Source organism: Strigops habroptila, chromosome 15 (genome assembly GCF_004027225.2).
Source record: "Strigops habroptila isolate Jane chromosome 15, bStrHab1.2.pri, whole genome shotgun sequence".
NCBI classification, from domain to species: Eukaryota; Metazoa; Chordata; class Aves; order Psittaciformes; family Psittacidae; genus Strigops; species Strigops habroptila.
Window position 1 is genome coordinate 3,355,753 of NC_044291.2, and position 18,629 is coordinate 3,374,381.

An 18,629-nucleotide genomic window follows, 5' to 3' on the forward strand; every position below is an offset into this window, starting at 1 on the left:
CTGTCTGAACAGCTTTCTTGTCTTGAGGCTTCCTTTGTAAAAGCTTTATCTGTGTTAGATTCTCTTTCAGTAACTGTTCTGACTATAGACCACCACCGATAGCCGCTGCAGAGCCCTTGTTCCGTCCTGCCCCTTCCGTGTTACGTGGCTGCTTAGTGTTGGTGGCTCATCTGTGGTGGCTGCTGCTGCTCCTGGAACTGAGGGAGCGCTGCAGGCTGCAGCAGCAAGAATTAAGCTTACAAACAAGGGTAAAAATCTAATATACAGAGCTGAAAGCTGCTCTATGCAACTCCCTAATGTCAGGCTAGCTGCAGTCAGCATCCGTGTGCGGGAGGCTGGTGCAGAGGATGGGGCACAGATCTCCAGGGCAGAGATTCTACATTCCTGAGGTGGCTCTTGTGCATTTTTACTATCTTCGACTTTTAGAGCAATACCGTTTCTGTGACCAAATGTATTGCAAGTGCTTGGAAGATCTTAATGTCCACAAATAGAGCAGGGGAGGAACACATCAGACATGTGTCTGCTTTATATTTAGGAGTGAAATTAAGTCACTTTTTTTCCCCTCTCCAAACCATAACTGTGTCACGAGAGGAGATTTAGTTCGATTTCTGAATTTGACAGATCTTTTGAGGGATTAAGAAGTGTCTCTGGATTCCTATTGACTTACTAACGTGCCAGCTGCCTGGATGCATGCATAGATGTTTTCCTCTTAGAGATCCTGGTTTCATTCCCATTGAGAGCAGACTTGGGTGCAACTTGCTGGCCTGAAGGAGCCCCCTGAGCCGCACAGCTCTTCCTTTGAGAGTAAAAGCCTGGTGTGAGTATCTGCTGCGTTGACTCTGCAGACTTCTTCTGGCACGTGTTTTATTACCACTTCTTGGTTCCAAGTGACACTTCGTGAGCAGGATTCCACCTCACGCAGGCTAAAAAGTACAAATTGCTTCTGCCCTGGCCAAGGCTCGGTGCGAAGGACAAGGGGAATGCAGGTGGGAGAGGGAGGGAAAGTTGTGGAAGGGGAGAAGAGGGTCTGTGCCCCGGGCAGCCGCCTGCAGGGGCAGGAGGAGCAGTTTGCCACTGAGAATCAGATTATTTATTACCAAAAGTAATTTTATAGTGAACTGGTTGAAAGTTATTTTACAGCTGTGTGCCTGTATATCGTATTTTGGTAAAAACAGATATTTTACTTAAAACTATATAGATATATATATATATAAAAATAAACTTTTTTTTTTTTTGGAGCAAATAAAGAGTCTGTGACTTGCCACCACAGCCGTGTAACACAAACGGTTCTACCGTTGTTCTCGGTGTCTTTGGGAGGAAAGAAGCGATGTTTGTGTCGCTGATGGGGGATCTTGAGCTGGGACAGCCCACAGCGGCCGGGGAGGGTGATACCCGCGGTCCTGCGCTCCCGTCCCGCGGGTGTGCGCTGTCCTGCTGCTTCTCCGCTGTTGCCGTGAACGTTCCTCGTTCCCTCACACGCATCCCCGCCCGACCGGTCACACTTTGTTATCGATAAACTGTGGTTACCGATCGTAAAGAAACACCGCGGAGGAGCGGGACCGGGGCGGGGGCCACCGCGCCTGCGCACCGCTCCGCGCCGCTTCCGGCCCGCGCGGCGGTTCCGGGTCAGCGTCGCCAGGGGAAGCGGCGGCGGCGGCCGTGGGGTCCCGGTGGCGGCAGCGGCGAGGCCAGGCCAGGCCGGGCCATGGGCGGTGAGAGCGGCCGGGGCGCGGGGTCGGGGGTGTCCCCGCTGCGGCGCTCGACGGGCGGTGGCGGGTCCCCGGTTGCCTCAGAGCGCGGCAGCCGCCGCCGCGGGCCGGCCCGTGGGGGACGGGCGGGCCTGAGAGGGACCGGCCTGACAGGAACCGGCGCCGAGGTTCTCTCGGCTGTGGATGTGGGCCGGGCTGCGGACACCCCGCTCCCGCAACAGCCGCCGGCCCCTGCCCGTCCCGGCGGGGTTCAGCCGTGCCTCAACACCGCCACGGTTTGGGTTTGGTTTGGTTCTGAAGGGATCTGCTCTGGGCGGGTTCTTCCTTAGTGTATTATAACAGGTCTGATGTTAAAAGGCATTAATTTATCTTTAAGCGCTTAATAAGTAGACATTTTTAGTGTGGAAACCATATCCCTTTAATTTGCAGGTACTATTAGGCTGTGAAGGCTTTAATGGAACTAAAAATGCAGTAAACCAGTGGATGAGGCACAAAGTTAACTCTTGGCATCTGGAAGCTTTAAACAGAGTGGCACTATATTAAACACATTGGAGGTAGTGGCTTTTTGAAGTACCTGGATATTTCACTTCAGCAGAGCAGTAAAATGTTTGCGAAGCTGAAGAAGAAGATAGCAGAAGAGGCAGCGATTGCTCCCAGGCCAGGGGGAGCTGCCCGGATACCCAGGTCTGTCAGCAAGGAGTCAATCACGTCCGTGGGAGCAGACTCTGGAGATGACTTTGTAAGTTACACCTTGCTTTGAGTGTGATTTCTCTTACAGCATTTCTGGTATGGCTTTGTAGACAGCAGTGTGAAGTCTGGTATGTGAGTTGCGTATGTGTTCTGGTATCTCTGTACATGCACCTCTTAATGCAAAAATGAATTGTTAGTGTAAATAAACTTAAATACCAAGGAGAAAAAGCCTGTATGTTAACCATAGTGGTTAACACTGGTTACCAGGAGGTTTATTTCCACGTAAAAATGAGTTACAAAGCTGTCTCAATACAGAACACTGTTAAACAGATATAAAATGTGGAATAAAGCTGTATTAGCATGTAAGATACCTATTTGTAAAACTATTTACTGCAGCAATAGGAAAGCAAGCAAGATGCTAGTTATTATCTTGCTATGGACCTGTGTTTACCTCTTGGCTTGCTAGTACTCTTCCTCCTCAACAGTATTGGTTATGTCACTGCCAAGAATGTTCTTGCACTCAAAACTACAGTGGTTCCTCCACTGTCCACTGTCTGGTCTAAACTCTCTTTCATTGTAAAGCACTGTTTAAGCAAGTGGTGTAATTCCAGGAGTGTGTGGGTTAAATGAAACCCTGTAGTGCTCTGGCACCTCTGCCCGTTGGTGGCTGTCATATGTTTGAAAACATGGATTAGGGGACAGTGTCGTGCTGCTGCTGGAGCTGGCAGCACCCGTGTGTCGACCATGCAGCGAGTCGCTTTATCGTTCTGGTTTGCTGTCTGCAGAATGGAGAAGGTATTTATGCAGTTGAGGCTTAACTCATTTTCTTCTGAAGCCCAGCTGAAATTCCAGTTCTGTTAAGCAGAAAGTTGGGGCCGCTAATGTTTAAATACATTTTAAAATGGAAATCCATCGGTCTTGTGGTTTTCTGATTATGGTTTTTTTGCACTTAATAGTCTCCTGTAGAAATTTCGTTTACCATCTTGTGTGTTTAGAGAACAGAAAACAAATAATGATGGTGGCTGAAGTCTTGAGTGGTTTTCAGAGAATCTCTCAGAATTGGTTGTTTCAGCAATATTCATTTAGCTGCTCTTAATATTGATTTTTGTGGAGGAAAAAACCAACACAGAGGATCTCAAGTCAGACACGCATTGAGTTTTCCATGGAAAGACTAGTGCTTGGGCGAGCTTATTCCACCCAATGTGATAAGAGCATTACTGTTTCTTTTCTACTTAGTTTTTCAAGACTTTTGCTTTGCCCCGTCCTGAAGCCTGCGCTGTAAAGCCTCATGTGTGTCCCCCTTCATTGTTCTGTTACGCCATCTCCTTGATGATCAGTTTGAACAAATAGCTTTCAGCTGTAGCCTCATTTAAAAGCATTGTGTATTTCATGGAACAGGCCGGCATTGCAGAGCTGATGATTTAAGCCTTTAGTGTTTTTCTTCTTCAGCACTTTTACACGTTCTGCTGTGCTAGTACAACTTTCCCCTGTATGTGCAAAACAGAAGGTGGGATAGCGTTCATTATCATAGAGTTAATATGTGGCAGGATCACTTTTTCTAGATCTTGTAAGTCACACGAGTGTTGTTTTTCTACCAAGGCTTCTGATGGAAGCAGCTCTAGAGAGGATCTTTCATCCCAGTTGTTCAGAAGAAATGAACAAATAAGAAAACTGGAGGTCAAGCTGTCTGGTATGTGTCCCGATACATATAAAACCCTAATACTTCAGCAGATATTTTCCTTTGAACTAAAGCATTTTAACTAAAAGTACATGGGTTTAGGTTTTGGGGTTTTGTTTTAATTGATTTGTAGCAGCCCTGTTGATTGACATCTAGGTAGCATCCAGTATAACTGATCTTTTATAAAGATGACTGACCCTTTTCTGCTCATTTCACGACATATTCTCTGGTATTGCCCCATTTTGTGTAAGTAGCACACCTGGGACAGGTCCTCCTGTTTGTACCATTTACCCTATAGTCAAAACTATTTGCTTGTGTTCACTGTTAATGGTCACCCAAGTTTTCCTCAGCAGGAATGATTTTCTGATTGAGAAAATCATCGTCATTTTCCACTCATCCTTTTTTATTTTTTTTTTCTTCCCTTCCCTAAAAATTCCCTTCCCCAATGTCTGTTCATTCCTGGTCTGTGCTTCTCCCTCCTCCCACAAGATTATGCTGATCAGATCCGAAACTTGCAGAAGATAAAAGAGAAGCTTGAGAATGCGTTAGAAAAGCATCAGGATTGTATGTACTTCTCTTTCTCCTTTTTTTTTTTCAAGTTGAAAATTGTTATGGTTGGAAGGGAAGGGGGTTGATGTACAGATGTTTTAATCATTTCCTTTCAAGCTGTGCCCCTTAAGGTTGCGAAGAATTAGAACACAAGTTCTTGCCTTGTTTACAGTGTAAAAAGCAGTGGTTGTGTGCTGGCTGTTGAACAAAGCTGTTGTTAGTCTCCTTTTGCCAAATTTGGGGCTAATGTCCAGGAGAGACCTTTTGGAAACCTACAGCTTTGTTACAGTCCAGTGAGGAGCAGGATTTCTATTGTCTGTTATTTCTGGCATTTGCCCAATGTACAAGCAGTGTGAGGTAAGAAGTGGCACAGCGTTAGTGCTAGGGAGTCAAGATGGGGCTAATTACTTGCAGAAGCAGCTCTTTAAAGTTATAAATATCTTACAGAAAATTGAGAAGCAATTTTAAGAGATGACTTTTTAACATAGCTGGTGATTCTCTGTTGATAGCCTCCATGAGGAAGTTTCAGGAGCAGAATGAAGCTCACCAGGCCAGTCGAGCCAAGATGGCTGAAGGAATGGCTTTGGCCTTAGAGAAAAAGGACCAGGTAACAGCTTGAACAACTCGACTTTTGACTGTCTGTGGAGATCACAGTGCATGACCTTGATGTTTTAAGCAGATGTCACCATTAACTAAAATAGTTGTTTGGCAGCGTGTGTGCTTAGTGTGGCAGCACTGTGGAAAGAAAGGAGTATTAAGTTCAAATGCCAGAAATGGTGTGGGACTTGTCATTGTTCTGACTGCTCCTTCTGTTTTAAAAACAGCCCACAGCGATTTCTGATGAAAGATTATGCTTGCACTTGGGTTTAGTAAGATTCAATTGCAGTAGCCCTCTTGTGACTTTTCATTTTACTTGCATAAAGCTTATGTATTCAGGTAGCATAAATGTTTCTTCAGCCTTTAGGTATTAAAACACTAGCTGTTACTTTCCTTTTGCTGATTATTTTTTTAATCATTGCCACAGCTTTAGTATCTCTGTGAACAGTTTGATTACCATAATTGTTGTCCTTGAAAGTCTAAAAATAGATACTTATTTTTTTTCCTTCCTTTCTTTCTTGTTCAGGAGTGGATGGAAAAGCTGGGTCAAGTTGAAAAGGTAATTAACCTTTGGGGTTTTGTTTGTTTGTTTTTAATGTGTGTCTGTGTGTGTTTGGCAACACCAGGCTGCACACTTCTACAGCTCAACCAGCCCTTTTTATTATTTGATCTGTGTTCAGTGGGAGAGGCCAAACATTGTCCCTATATCAGGAGATATTTCTGGAATTATTTTTCAGTGGGGAACTAAAGAATGATGGGTTGCACTGAGAAAGATGTACTTCTATAAGGTGGAACAATTGCCTCCTTTACTACAGAGGAGGCAGCTGGGATGAAGAAGGAGACAGTGACGTTGAGGTCTTGCCATAGATCATCTGTTTCATAAAACAAGTGAAACTATTTGGTAGGGATTTCTTTTGATGCAGGATTTCAGTCTTGTAGTTAGAGCTATTAAGCTTAGTCTATTTTAGAGTATCTCTTGATTATGAAGACATTAAACATTCTTCTGTTTGCTGTCCATTTTTAAGAGTTCCGTTAGGTGGTCATTGGCTGCAATGTAATGAATATGGGGGGGTTTGAGATCTTTGAAGTTTGGTAATTTGTTCCACGTTACATACTGCAACATGGATGTGGAAGAGTTTCTAGTTCTACATGTAGCACCATCAGAGCCTTATGGCTGCCAGACAAGATTCCTTTCCCAGATAGTTTAACTAAACTGCCAGTGACTTGAGCATACAAATATTCTTGGATTCTTTTTGTTTTTGTTGGTTTATCAGGAAAAGAAAATACTTGAGAGGCAGTTACAAGAAATAAGGGAGACGAGTTTGAACCTTTTTCAAAAAAGAGATGAAATTGATGAACTGGAGGGCTTTCAGCAGCAGGAGATTGCCAAAGTTAAACACATGGTAAGATTATTCTAACCTTTTTTTTCCCTTCCCTAAAATTTCTGTTAGAATATCAAGTTAGTGGTAGCTCTGCATTATCTTTTTTTGCCTTTGTGCTTGTATACAGTCTTGGTCAGTGTCAAAACCCTAACAGTAGCTGCATGCAGAGAATATTACATGGTTTATTTCTACAGTGACTTTTCTGGGAGTTATTTATTGTCTCAATTCAGCTCAGTACTTAATAAAAAGACAAGTTTCAAAGAGAAGGCTTGATCAGTATTACCGGGTCATCTGTATTGTCAAAGACAATGTTCTAATATTTAGCTTTTGAAAAAGGAAGAATCTCTGAGCAAAGCAGAGGAGGAGCTAGAGGCATGTGCTCGAGAACTAACCCACACTAAAGAGGTGCTTCGGGATGCAAGCAACGAGTCATCAGGCCTAAGGAAAGACCTTCAGGAGTTGCAGAAGCAGTTCTTGGAGCTAGAGGCACAGAGGTATGGATGTGGTGTTTCAGGAGGAGCAGAACATACATTTCTCCTACACTTTGATTTCATGCCTAGTTGTGTTTTTTGGGAAGACTTTGTATATGTAATGAGTTGACTGAATAATTGCTTCTTATATGCTGATGTGGATGTAAATGCTAAGTTTATATTATTTTTCAAGCCAATTAAATACTTGTTTAGGGTTTATTAGCCTGTTATGATTTCTTTCTTTCATTGTTTGAATGCTTAACTATCATTTTTTTGGGAAAATGTGTAATAAAGCCGTGGCTGGTTTTAGGACAAGAAAATCTTTTTGTTGTTTAGTCCTTTTTCATAAGCAGCAGAATTATCTGCTAAAGATGATTTTTCTGGAACGTTATGTCACTTTTTTTTATTCTCTTTCCATGAAGAGATGAACTAATGACAGCTGAGACACATGCAGAAAATAAGATCACTGCTCTGGAGTTAAGAGAACAGGAGCTACAAACTGTCATTCAGCAGCTTTCAGTAGACTTACAAAATGTAAGTTTGAGTTGCGTGAGATTTGATTCACAGAGCTCCTTGTCTGCTGAAGTTAGATTAGATATCACTTATGTGGGTTTGGAAATCTAAGTTTCAAAGCAAGTGATTTCTCAATTTTCAGGCTCGAGTTGCTGGTTCTGGTTGTGAGAAGAGATTGGAAACGTTACAGGTGGAGCATGAATCTCTGAAGATGGAATATGAACAACAGAAGCAAAAGGTTAAGTGTTTGCAGATGCACCTGCTGTTGGCTGGTATAAAGGTGTACACTTGGGTAATGCACTCTGAGTTGGGAATTTGTTGTCTGGAAGGTGTTTTAGGATCATACTGTCTTTTCAAATAGGACTTTTCTCTTTCTAATAGCACTTTTTAAAGTGAAACCACAGTGAATTAGCTGAAAGCTTCACTACAAAAAAGATTCTGTCATGTCTTGTTCTCACAGATGACTTTTGAATTTGCTGAGAGAAATAAACTTACTGAACAGCTGCAGGAGAAAGTTTCTTCGCTGGAAAAAAAGCTGGAAAGAAATCTGTCAGGGGATGAACATGTGCAGGAGCTACTCAAAGAGGTAACGATACATTTATAGGCTGCTTATAAGTGCAGTTTTACTGAGATTTTTTGGGGCTTTTTGAGGACATACATCTCACACATGGAAAGAATATATGATGATGTGATGCAGGCACATTTGTCCCTTCAGTGTATATTGGTGTGCTGTCTGTGCTGGACGGAATTCCGTGGGTGACTACATTGAGCCTGCTCATGTAGGTAGTGCACAGGTGTCATTATTGGTCTTTCTGCATTGTCTGTTTATGCAGAAAGTTAAGCTTTCAGAAAAAAAAAGTTTTGTTTAATGCCTTAAACTTGGCCTGGCTTAGAAAACCATGACCTAGCTGCTGCTGAGAGTTTACATCTGGATCATGACAAGATGCCAGTGAATTTCCCAGTCTTAATGGTGTCATCCCGGGGGCAACATGATCTGTGGAGGCCCAATGCAGTAACATTTAACTTGCTGGTTCCCAAGACAAAGCTGTATTGCACATCAAAGTAACTGTTCCATTTTAGTTTGACCTTATTAATGAAATAAAAAGAAAAACTGTATTTTAGAAAAACAACCACCACCAAGAACTTACCTCTTTGTCCATCCTTCCTCCTGTTCTTCACCTCGATGTAATCTTCAGAAAGCTTCTCTGGAGCAGAAGCTGGAAGAAACCAGGCAGCAGGTACTGGCAGACCGAATGCACCACACTGAGACTGTGAACCAGTTGGAAACACAGGTAAGTGTGTTTTAATTTTACTACAAATTCCCCCTGTTTCTAGCCTCTTTATGCCCTATAGCTCCTCCCCTCACTGCACTTGTGCTGTCAGCCAAAGGTGAGACTGTATGTCACATTTAGTTTTGAAAAGAAAGTCTAATTGATCAGTGTCTCTGGTCAGTGGTGAAGAAGGGCCTGGAGGCTCTGAAGCTAGAGATTTCAGTCATATCTTCCCTATCCTGGCAAACAAATAGCTGCAGTGCAAGCATTGCTAGAGGTGGTGTTAAAAGCAGCATGTGTAGGCAGCCTTTCTGAACTATGTGGTTTCGTGGTGTAATGTTTACTTTCCCCTATTGGATCATCCCACGTCCTGTACATTTTTTCTGATAACATAGATGCCAATGGGTAAGGCATTTAATGGTTATATTTTAGAATAAAGAACTGGAACAAAAACTACAGATTGCGACAGAAGCATTGAGAAAGAGCAAAGAAGCAGCTGCTGAGCAGGATCTGAAGATCCAGAAGTTGGTGAGTGTCCTGTATGATCTTTCACTGTCCGGTAGCAGATTAGTCTTCAACATCTCCAGAGACACTCCTTTCTCTGTGTTTGTTTTGTTACTCAGGTGTTTTCCTGCTGTTTGTCTCCTAATCCAGACTAACAGCGTTGCTTCAGTTTGAGTGTATGTCTCATGGAATGGTGTCCAATTCTTATCAGAGCTTCAAAATACCATGTTACTAACATAGTGTACTTTATTTCTCTTCAGCAAACTGATGTAAAGGATGAAAGAAGTAAACTACAGCAACAGATTTTAAGTGAGAAACATCAGTACGATCAGAAAATTACGGGGCTGGAGTCTCAAATTGCTGCTCTTGAAACAGGTTGGGAGTTGGATAAAACAGCTGCTCAGCACAAGATTGTAAGTACAGAAACTGTTCTTTAGGCGATGTGAGTCTTCACAGCATTATTTTAATACAGCTTGTGGACCTTGCAGGTTGTCTAAATGTTCTTATTCAGTGCTCCTGGCATTACAATAGATGATCTCATACTTCGAGAAACTAAATGTGGACAAAGCATCTGATGTGTTTAATTGTTTAATCAAAGCATTAAAATAAATGTACTTAGTATTAAAGCAATATTTATTTTACAGAGCCAGTTGGAAAAGGAAAATGAAATGCTTAATGGAAGCAGAGAAGAGTATGAGAGTTCTTTAAAAAAACAGGAGTCTGAATTGAACAGGCTAAAGGTAAGGGCTCAGTTGGTTACTGATGTTAGAGCCAACTTTGAGAAACAGTGAACAGCAAAATGTATTGCATTCTCAGTACTTGGAGTCACATTATATTCAAGTTGCATGTGCTGTAAATTGTCTTTGGTACTCAGGAGAGATGCATTTGAGGAGCATTACAAAATGGCTGATCTGTTTCTGAAACAATGCTTGGGTCTGCCTAAATCAGGCACAAATAATCCACTCCTGTATTGTCAGGCATGAAGAGCTTTTAAATCCTGTGAGCAGTAATGAATACAGAATAGTTCAACATCAAATTCCACTCATAGCATAGAAAACAAAAGTTAAAAGCTGAAGTTGGTTAAGTATTTACATCTATTCAGTCTTGTGACTGTAATTTTAGGTTATAGGAAGTTTTTTCTGTAGCTACTTGTGGATGCACAGCCAGAATAAAAGTAAGTTGTAGGAAGCAGCTGCTTCTTTGTAATAGAGACTTCAAGCTAGAAGATCTTTTAAGCATTGGATATGTTTGGCCTCTCACATCAGTTCTGTCTTGCTTTTACATGTGCAGATATCAGCAGTGCAGTAAAACAAACCAGTGACTCTCCTTTAGAAACATAAATCATGGTGTGTCAGACACCCGTAAACTATAGTTGCTAATAGATTTGGGATTAAAGATGGGAGACTGACTTGATTTTCATTGTCTTGAGCAACCTCTGAATTACTTTTGGTTTGCAGAATGAATTGAGCAGCAGAGAGACTGTCAGTGTTGAAATTGCCAAAGCATTGGAAGAAACACGAAAGCAGAGAGAGGAATTACAACAGCAGGTCGGTTAATACCACCAGTCTAAAACCTATTTGGGTGCTCCCCATCTTTCACAGACCAGACTAGATTTGGTCTAAATTACCAGAACAGTCGGGAACATTAATTAGAATCATATCCTCAGCATGCAAGACAGGAGTAGTTTCCTCAGTAAACTTGGAATTTAGGGGAGTCTATGTAAATGCTTGCACAAGAATGTAATCAACTTATTACATTCCATTATGAGTTATTCCATTGGAAGAATGAGTTATTCCATTGGAAGAATGTAAAATGCTGCTGACTGTGAAGTTAGGGATATTCCTCAGTTTGTAGGTTTAATAGTTATAGCAAAGTTGAATGTGAACAACTGAGGGCATGACCAGGTAGTAGCAAGTGAATACATTTGCTCAGAGTGAAAGCAACTGGTATTTCGGAGCCCTTTGAGTCTATAAGATGGTACATAGTGGTACATGTCCAAGTGGGCAGATATCCTGAGCCACTGACAAGTCAGCAGTAGTCATATCACATCTTTGTCCCTCTGAAGCACAGCAATTGTAAAATTGTAAATTTCCTCATAGGTAATCTGGTTTTGCTCTTCGTTTATTAAAAATGGTCATGGTGGATAGTGTGAGCTTGTGTTTGCTGGGAACTGCCAACTGAGCAAATCTGGCTGAATTTAGTTCCATCTTTTGGTTTCTTTATTCTTCTGGGGCTGCTGTAGGTCTCTGCTTGCTCTGTCCAACTGGATGTAAAAGAGGTCTAAGGCGATCTCTGATTTTACTCGGGGCTCTTCTACAACTGCCACCTGGTGGTTATGAGGCTATCAGTCTCCCTGGCACAGGATTCATCAGGAGCAGTGTGGTTTAGCTCTTACAGCACATTGACTTCAGTGGTTTTTAATGGGGTCAGCATTGTAGAGGTGATGCCTTCTGTGAGTCTCTGGATAGATCAGACATCCATGTTGTGTTACCTGTTTTGTATTTTTAATGATTTTTGTTTGCTTGCTTTGAAGGTTTCACATCTGTCTTCCTTAATAAAGGAAAAAGACCAGCTGATTGATGAAAAATGTGATACACTTCTAAAGCAGAAAGAAGAACTAAGACAACTCAGTGAAGGTTAGACCAAATGAGTCCACTGTATCCCAGACACCTTTATTGACATACAGTCTCTAGTTCTGGGCTTTCCTGGTAGATTGTAATGATTTTCTCTTCCATATTCTATTAGAATTGATAAAATCTTGTATCCTTCAGTAACAATTGGACAGTCTCTCTATTGCCTCTTCAAAACCAAACCCACTTTTTCCAATCAGTCTTATGTTTATACACCATAAAATAACAAATCTTACTTATTGTAAATGATTTTTTTGCACAAAATGTGGAATATATGATACAGATCAAAACCTGCTACTTCACTGCAACACTTAAACTGCACTTGCTTGAAAGATTATTTACATTCTTAAAAGGCAGCTGCATTTGTTTCAGTAGACTGATACTAAGCAGGTCTCTCCTTTCTCAGATCATGAAGCTGTCTTGCTGCAAATGCATCAGTTGCAGTCTGATATAGAAGCAAGTAAAAGCCGAGCAGTGGAGAAGGAAGAAACAGCAAGAAAGGAAATTGATGAGCTGAAGTTGCAGATGCAGGAGTGCCTGTTGGCCAGAGAACAGGAGAAAAATGTGAGTGCAGTTGCAAATCTGTGCAGACTTGTCAGGGAAATAAGCACATGTGCAAGAGACCCCTGGTTTTGTCATGCCTGGTGATACATGCTTGGAGCTGTTCACTCTGATAACTTGCTATGACCTGACACACTAGCAGTGCAGACCACTGCTATCTGTTGTTCCCTGTCGTCCTAAAGAACGCTGTTTCATGTCAAATCTGTGACTGGTTTATGAAACACAACCCCTTACTTTATTTGACTCATAATCTATCTTCAGAGAACCATTATGTCTAAACCAGTGAGACAGAGCCCCAAAAGTAATAAGCAGGAGAGATGTAGCCAACTAGATTGCCACTAGTGTTTTCTGTTTTAAAAGAGCAACCACCAAAACCCCAAAAACAACCACCAAAAAGTCTAACTTTCTCCCTTGGGAGTGTTCATGGGCTGAAAATGTCATTTCTCTCCAATTCACTCTTTTCATTTTTATAGGTTTTGGAACCAGAGGAATCAACAAGAGCCTTGAACAAGCATTTCCATTCTCCAGAAAACTCTGTGGTGGAACAGAATGGAGAGGTAGCAGTTGCAGATGTCATTCAGCTTCAGAAGGATAACAGAGAGCTGGAACAGCAAATTGCTGAGAAAAACAAGGTGAACTGAAACAGCAGAAACAGCCTGTTAGTCTTTCCCCTTTTAATTAGGAAGCCAAATAATTGGTGCTGCCCATGCTGCCGCCTTAGAAAGACAGGCCTACCAAAATGGCAATTTCAGTCTGGTATTTTGTGAGTAATTTTTTTTCCCCTCTGGATTGTACAAGGATCTAGCAACAGTGGGTTAAAAACTGCAGCCAGAATTGTAGGAATCCTTATCTGTTTTGGAGCATGCACCAAATGATATAATTTACAGCTTTCCTGCAGAGCCCTTTTGTGGGAATTCAGTTCACTTCCACTGTTGCTGTCACATACCTACTAGTATGTGCAGCTGAGAAAGGCAAGACATTCAGGTTGCTGCTTCAGAGCTGTCAGCATCGTTTAATGGTTGTTTCATTCGTTACACTTGTTTGTCATGGATTTTTCCAGATATCTGTGGGTCAAAATGTGTCCTGACAGCGAATACTGTATTGACACTATCCTTTGCTGTGCTTACAGATGATAAAGCAGCTGCAGCAAAGGATGACAGAACTCAAGAAAACCCTCCAGAAGGAGTTGGTAAGGGTTATGTTTTTTCAGTCTTTTCAGCTGGCACTTGCTGACAGTTGTTTGCACTACTAATTCCAAAATCTTGACTGCTGGCTAGAGTGTCATTTTTGTTTTACTAGGGATGTCTGCAATTTCCTTATGTTTGCAGGCAGATGGGTGAGTGTGACAGGCAGCCATCACCACTCAGCTCCTGCAGTGGAGAACTTCAGCTACAGATCTATGTTTGTGCATTTAATACATTTCTGTAGAGTGAACAACTGAGGTTTGATTGCTACTTAGCTGCCATTCAGCTGAGTTTTACCATGGAAGTGATATCTGCTCCAGGGAAAGGTCCCCTTTACTCCCTCTTACAATAGTTTTCAAGAAAAAAAAATTCTTCTATTAAAGGCAAACAACCAAAAAGGTTGTTTTTAAAGGGGGTTTTTTTAAAGGTTTTAAAATTGTTATTTTTGCTATGCGCATGAAAATTGTTTTGGAGAAAGCCCACATTTGAAAGGCACAGAGCAGGTTAGTGATAAAAGAAAGTTATGAGGTGACAGCTTCTACCATGGAGCCAGTTCGATGCTGGTTTGAGTCCTGTACATGTAACACTAACAGCAACCAGCTTCTGTCCTAGAGTCTAGGGAGAGGTGAAGACACTTCTCTGCTGTGATCTCATGAAGGACGAGAAGCTTGTCCTATTGATGCCCAGGTTGTACCCACCTTGTGGATACCAGCCCTCTGTTAGACACCTCAGACCCAGATCCTCTCCCAGTGTCGAGCTGATGGAGTCTACAGTCTACTTCTCTTTCTCTGTTTTTAGAAAATAAGGCCTGACAGTGAAGTACCTGAAATACGTGAAAAAGCAAATTCTGAAGTGCCTAATGCTTCTGTGACTGTCACAAACAACTCTGATTTAAATGACTCAAGGGAGATAAACTTTGAATACCTGAAACATGTCGTACTAAAATTCATGTCCTGCCGGGAATCTGAGGTAAAGATGTACACTCTACCTTCTCTTTCTAAGTCAGTCTCTTGAAACTGCCCCCTGTTACCTGCTAAGGACACTTCCATGCCAGTTCCATACTTTTACACTTAAAAAGTTGATTCAGGACAATGAAGCAAAATAGCTAACAGTAACATGTTTGGACACGCAGATTATTATGAACTAAATGAAAGGGAAATGTGAATTTCTAAGAGGTAGTTCTGTCTGGAAGTTAAAGATCCGGATGCCACAGGAGCCAAGCTGCTTCTCTATTGCAACTAACTAGGCTCTCCACTTGTCATCTTTCCCCAAAATATGCAAACAGCTGTTAAAGATCAGAAAGCCAGGAAACACAAACAGGAGAAATAACATACAGGCCATCCCAATCTGTGGGAACTGGGGATAATGGAAGGCTGCTGGTCTGCTCTTCCCAGTTGTGACTAAAAACTCTGTGACCAAACCTACAGACAAACTGGGCTGCAACCATGGTCCAGATTGTAGAGCCTGAGATCATCATAAGCAACAACACACTGTGGTTTCTTTCAGGCATTCCATCTAATTAAAGCTGTATCTGTGTTACTGAATTTTTCACAAGAGGAAGAAAACATGCTTAAAGAAACTTTGGAGTACAAGGTAAGGAGTTTGTTCATCTCATAGTCTCTAATGGGACTCCCAGCACATGGAATGAAAATTCTCAGATGCTGGGAGATCACGAGAAGTATCTTTTCCAAATGCTGTAATTTATTATTAAAATGTTAGCTAATCACACACATACATGTTGGAAATTGTCCATTTCAGTGAGGGAAATAGCAACTTTCTGGTGCTTCAGAGGAGTGGCTGCACAGTTTTGCCTGGCAGACTCGGTCCATGGAGGGAAGCTATAAGCTCCTTGCTGGAGTACAGTCAAGTGTTTAAAAGCAGGAAGCCGAATTCCTGGTTTGTTGTTTTGATGCTGAGCTTAGACACCTGGATCTGTTTCTCCTTTCCATTGCATGAAATGAGATCTCCTCATTTTATGAAATGACACCTCCTCATGAGATGTCCCTGGCTATGTGGTTATTAGTGACTGCTCATGAATGAGCGCTGCAGCATTCTGTTTATAAATAGTTCTTTCCATCAAACAATGGGGAGGTGCCTATGTGCCATATTACTTCTTTTTCAAATCTTCAGCTTCTTAAATGTGTGAACCTAACATCATGTTATTGTGCTTCCTGTCCTAGATGTCATGGTTTGGGTCAAAGCCATCTCCTAAAGGCAGTATCCGGCCGTCTATCTCGAGCCCAAGGACACTGTGGCCTTAAGGGAACCTGAAAATGGGCAGTCAGCATCTAGCCACTTTTTTCTGTGAAAAGAACGCTGAACACACTAATTCAGGTGTGTCTTAATCACTGTCATTGCAGTATTTTGTACAAGAACTTTTGACGCTGTTTACAAAACTAATACTGTGCAAGGAGAAATTTTCACTACAAACTGGAACACCTCTTCTGGGTTGGATTTGGGGACCGTTGTCTTGATGACGTCTTAACAGAAGTCAGCTCCTTGTGTTCATCAGTCTTGTTTTCTTGGCACCAAAGGGTAATGTTAACCTCACTAATAGCGGTGCTGGCAGTTCAAGCTTCTAACACATGCATCTGTTACGATGGTGATTCCAGCTTCTGTTACGGAGTGCTCGAGCTGAGTAACTCTAGGCACAGTAAAGCTTCTTGTCTCGCTGTGGAAAGCAAGCAGTGGAAAAACAAATGATGTTGGCAGTACCGATGGAGTTGTGGACAGTTTGAAAAGCCTTTCAAAGAACAGGAGCAGGAGCTTTAACCAAAAAAGAAATCTGCCTTGCCTTGTTATACTGACATAACTAATAGTTCGCATTTTTTCATATCACTGTGTAATTTAAGGTGCATATATCCTGGCCTGCAGTCCTGAAGGCTGCATGTTGATGATGATTATTTAATTTGAGAGCACAACTTTAGAGTTGTCTGATTTTACTTTTCTTAAAGAAAAATAATATTTAAAATGGTCTTAATTATAGTACCTAATACTCAGTCGCCTTTAAAACTAATCTATAAGCCTGTACCATAGGTTGTTAGCATAGGGAAGAAGGGGTAGTAAACCATTTTAAATTTTTAAAGCTGAATTCCAGGTATTGTAAATGCACACTGAAAATACCTTTTATTTAAAAAAGAATCTAGTGACAAAGGGTGAAGAATATTGGTACTAAACATTTTGATTTTTATGGGTTTTCTCCTCCAAGTCTGCTAGCAACAAATCTTCATAACCAGTATCCGCCTCTTTGGTTGTGGTTTTCTGTACTTCAAATACTCATGCTTAAAAACTGCTATGAACATGTAGTGGGCTGTTAACTGTGTCCTAACTACATGGTAAAAGAAACGCTGCTCATGAGGTTTTTGGTTTTGAGGATACAATTCAACTCTTAATGAATATATCTTGGTTCCAGCAGCTTGCTTTCCTTCCCCCTTAAGAAAAGGGGACCAAGGTGATGCTTGCCTCCTGGAGGGGAAGCACAATTTTGCTCATCATTATACTGTAAAATTAGATGAAAATGGGCAGCAGCAGTAAGTCTGACTTCTTAAAAGTGGGACATACTTTCAAAAAAGGACGTATGTATGGAACTTGATGAGCAGGGTCCAGTTCTGGTAATTCTCTTACAATGAGGCTTGTGTTACTAACAATATTTTAATTAAATATATTCAAGAAACTCAGCCTGTCCTCTAGTGGAGATACAGTCACTGTTCAGGTTTTTAACTTTGCTGTGCTAATGGGGTCTGGATGACCTTGCTGGTGGCAGATGAGGTGCAGTGTTAGTTACAGCATGTGAGCTGCTCCCTGCTTCCACGCACACTCCTGTTGTCGTAAAGATGAAAGTTTCCTTCCACGTAAGGTCAGTTATCAGGGTGGTCAGTGTGCTGCAGACCCGTACCCAGCTGGCCTCACCATTTATTCTTCATCAGCCATATCCCAGGCACGGGTACCTGCAGTAGCTGTACCTTGGCTCAAGTGATGCTCCTCAGCTTAGAGCTAGGTTGTATTTATTTGAAGTTAAGAAAACCAACAGGATTTTCACTAAAGCTTGTCCAAACACAGTCTTCTAGTGACCTGATTCATGGTACTTAGTGATAGCATAGAGAAGTTTCTGGGCAGAGTACAACTCTGCTCTAATATGAAAACAGACAATCAAAAAGTAGATTTATACCAGTTGTTTCTCTACTGAAACAAAGCGGGGGCAGGATAACCCTGTCGGTTCTGGGAAGATTTTTCTTCTCTAAGGTCTTTTTCTTCAGAATGTCCCTTTGCTCTGCCCTATTTCTGTGGGACCTGAGACCAGGGGACAGGATTCCCTCTACTCATGCTGATGCCTGCTGAACAACTGATAGGTTTATGTTGATCCTGGCTTGAAAGGTCACTGCTGAACAGTAAGAAAAGCAGTGCAGGCAGCCTGGAATGGAGTGACAAAATAAGATCTTAGATTACATACTCGCTAACACAACTTCAGTTAAGATCCCAAAGCTTATACAGGATCAACTTAACATAAACGAGTTCTTATGTGTTGAATTTTCTTTAGAGATCAGAGCAAGAATGGCGTGTATACATATATTAAAAAGCTAATGCACTTTCCTTGTATAAGAACAGTGGTATACATAATCCTTTCTATGGCCATTGGATTTCTTTCCTTCTATGCTGTAAATACGGATTGTATTATGAAACACTATGAAATTTGTGGTGCAATACATTTTGGAGCAAAACCCTAATCCCGATTTCTTTCTCTTTGTAGTTCTGGTTATCTCCACTGGGCTGCTTTAGCTATTTAAAATTGAGAGCATTTTAAAGCATGAAACAAACCCCCCCTTCTGCCCAGGGTAAGCACGGGTGTGCCACACGGCATTAAGGCCTGTTTCTCATGGGGAGATAACGCCAG

The 18,629-nt window shown here is 41.7% G+C and overlaps 1 protein-coding gene across 3 annotated transcripts; it reads left to right on the top strand.

Annotated features, from left to right (window-relative positions):
- The first annotated feature begins 1,622 nt into the window (after positions 1-1,622).
- GOLGA1 (golgin A1) lies at positions 1,623-18,462 on the top strand. 3 transcript variants are annotated; one of them, XM_030507364.1, is made up of 23 exons: positions 1,623-1,712; positions 2,139-2,448; positions 3,999-4,089; positions 4,567-4,641; positions 5,136-5,233; positions 5,750-5,782; positions 6,498-6,626; positions 6,930-7,099; positions 7,498-7,609; positions 7,731-7,826; positions 8,049-8,174; positions 8,785-8,880; positions 9,292-9,387; positions 9,624-9,776; positions 10,008-10,103; positions 10,821-10,910; positions 11,897-11,999; positions 12,400-12,557; positions 13,028-13,186; positions 13,684-13,743; positions 14,537-14,707; positions 15,245-15,331; positions 15,919-18,462. In XM_030507364.1, the coding sequence occupies exons 2-23, from the start codon at positions 2,314-2,316 to the stop codon at positions 15,997-15,999; spliced, it is 2,415 nt and encodes an 804-aa protein (XP_030363224.1). In that variant the 5' UTR covers positions 1,623-1,712; positions 2,139-2,313; the 3' UTR covers positions 16,000-18,462. The 3 variants fall into 3 exon arrangements, with proteins under 3 accessions (XP_030363224.1, XP_030363225.1, XP_030363226.1); XM_030507365.1 differs by having other exon boundaries at positions 6,942-7,099; XM_030507366.1 differs by lacking the exons at positions 1,623-1,712; positions 2,139-2,448; positions 3,999-4,089; positions 5,136-5,233 and having other exon boundaries at positions 4,592-4,641.
- The last annotated feature ends 167 nt before the right edge of the window (positions 18,463-18,629 follow it).

Coding starts and splice junctions, on each gene's coding strand:
- GOLGA1 (XM_030507364.1), top strand. CDS start 2,314: ATGTTTGCGAAGCTGAAGAAGAAGATAGCAGAAGAGGCAGCGATTGCT. Junction 7,827..8,048: donor ATGAACAACAGAAGCAAAAG/GTTAAGTGTTTG, acceptor TTGTTCTCACAG/ATGACTTTTGAATTTGCTGA. Junction 10,911..11,896: donor GAGAGGAATTACAACAGCAG/GTCGGTTAATAC, acceptor CTTGCTTTGAAG/GTTTCACATCTGTCTTCCTT.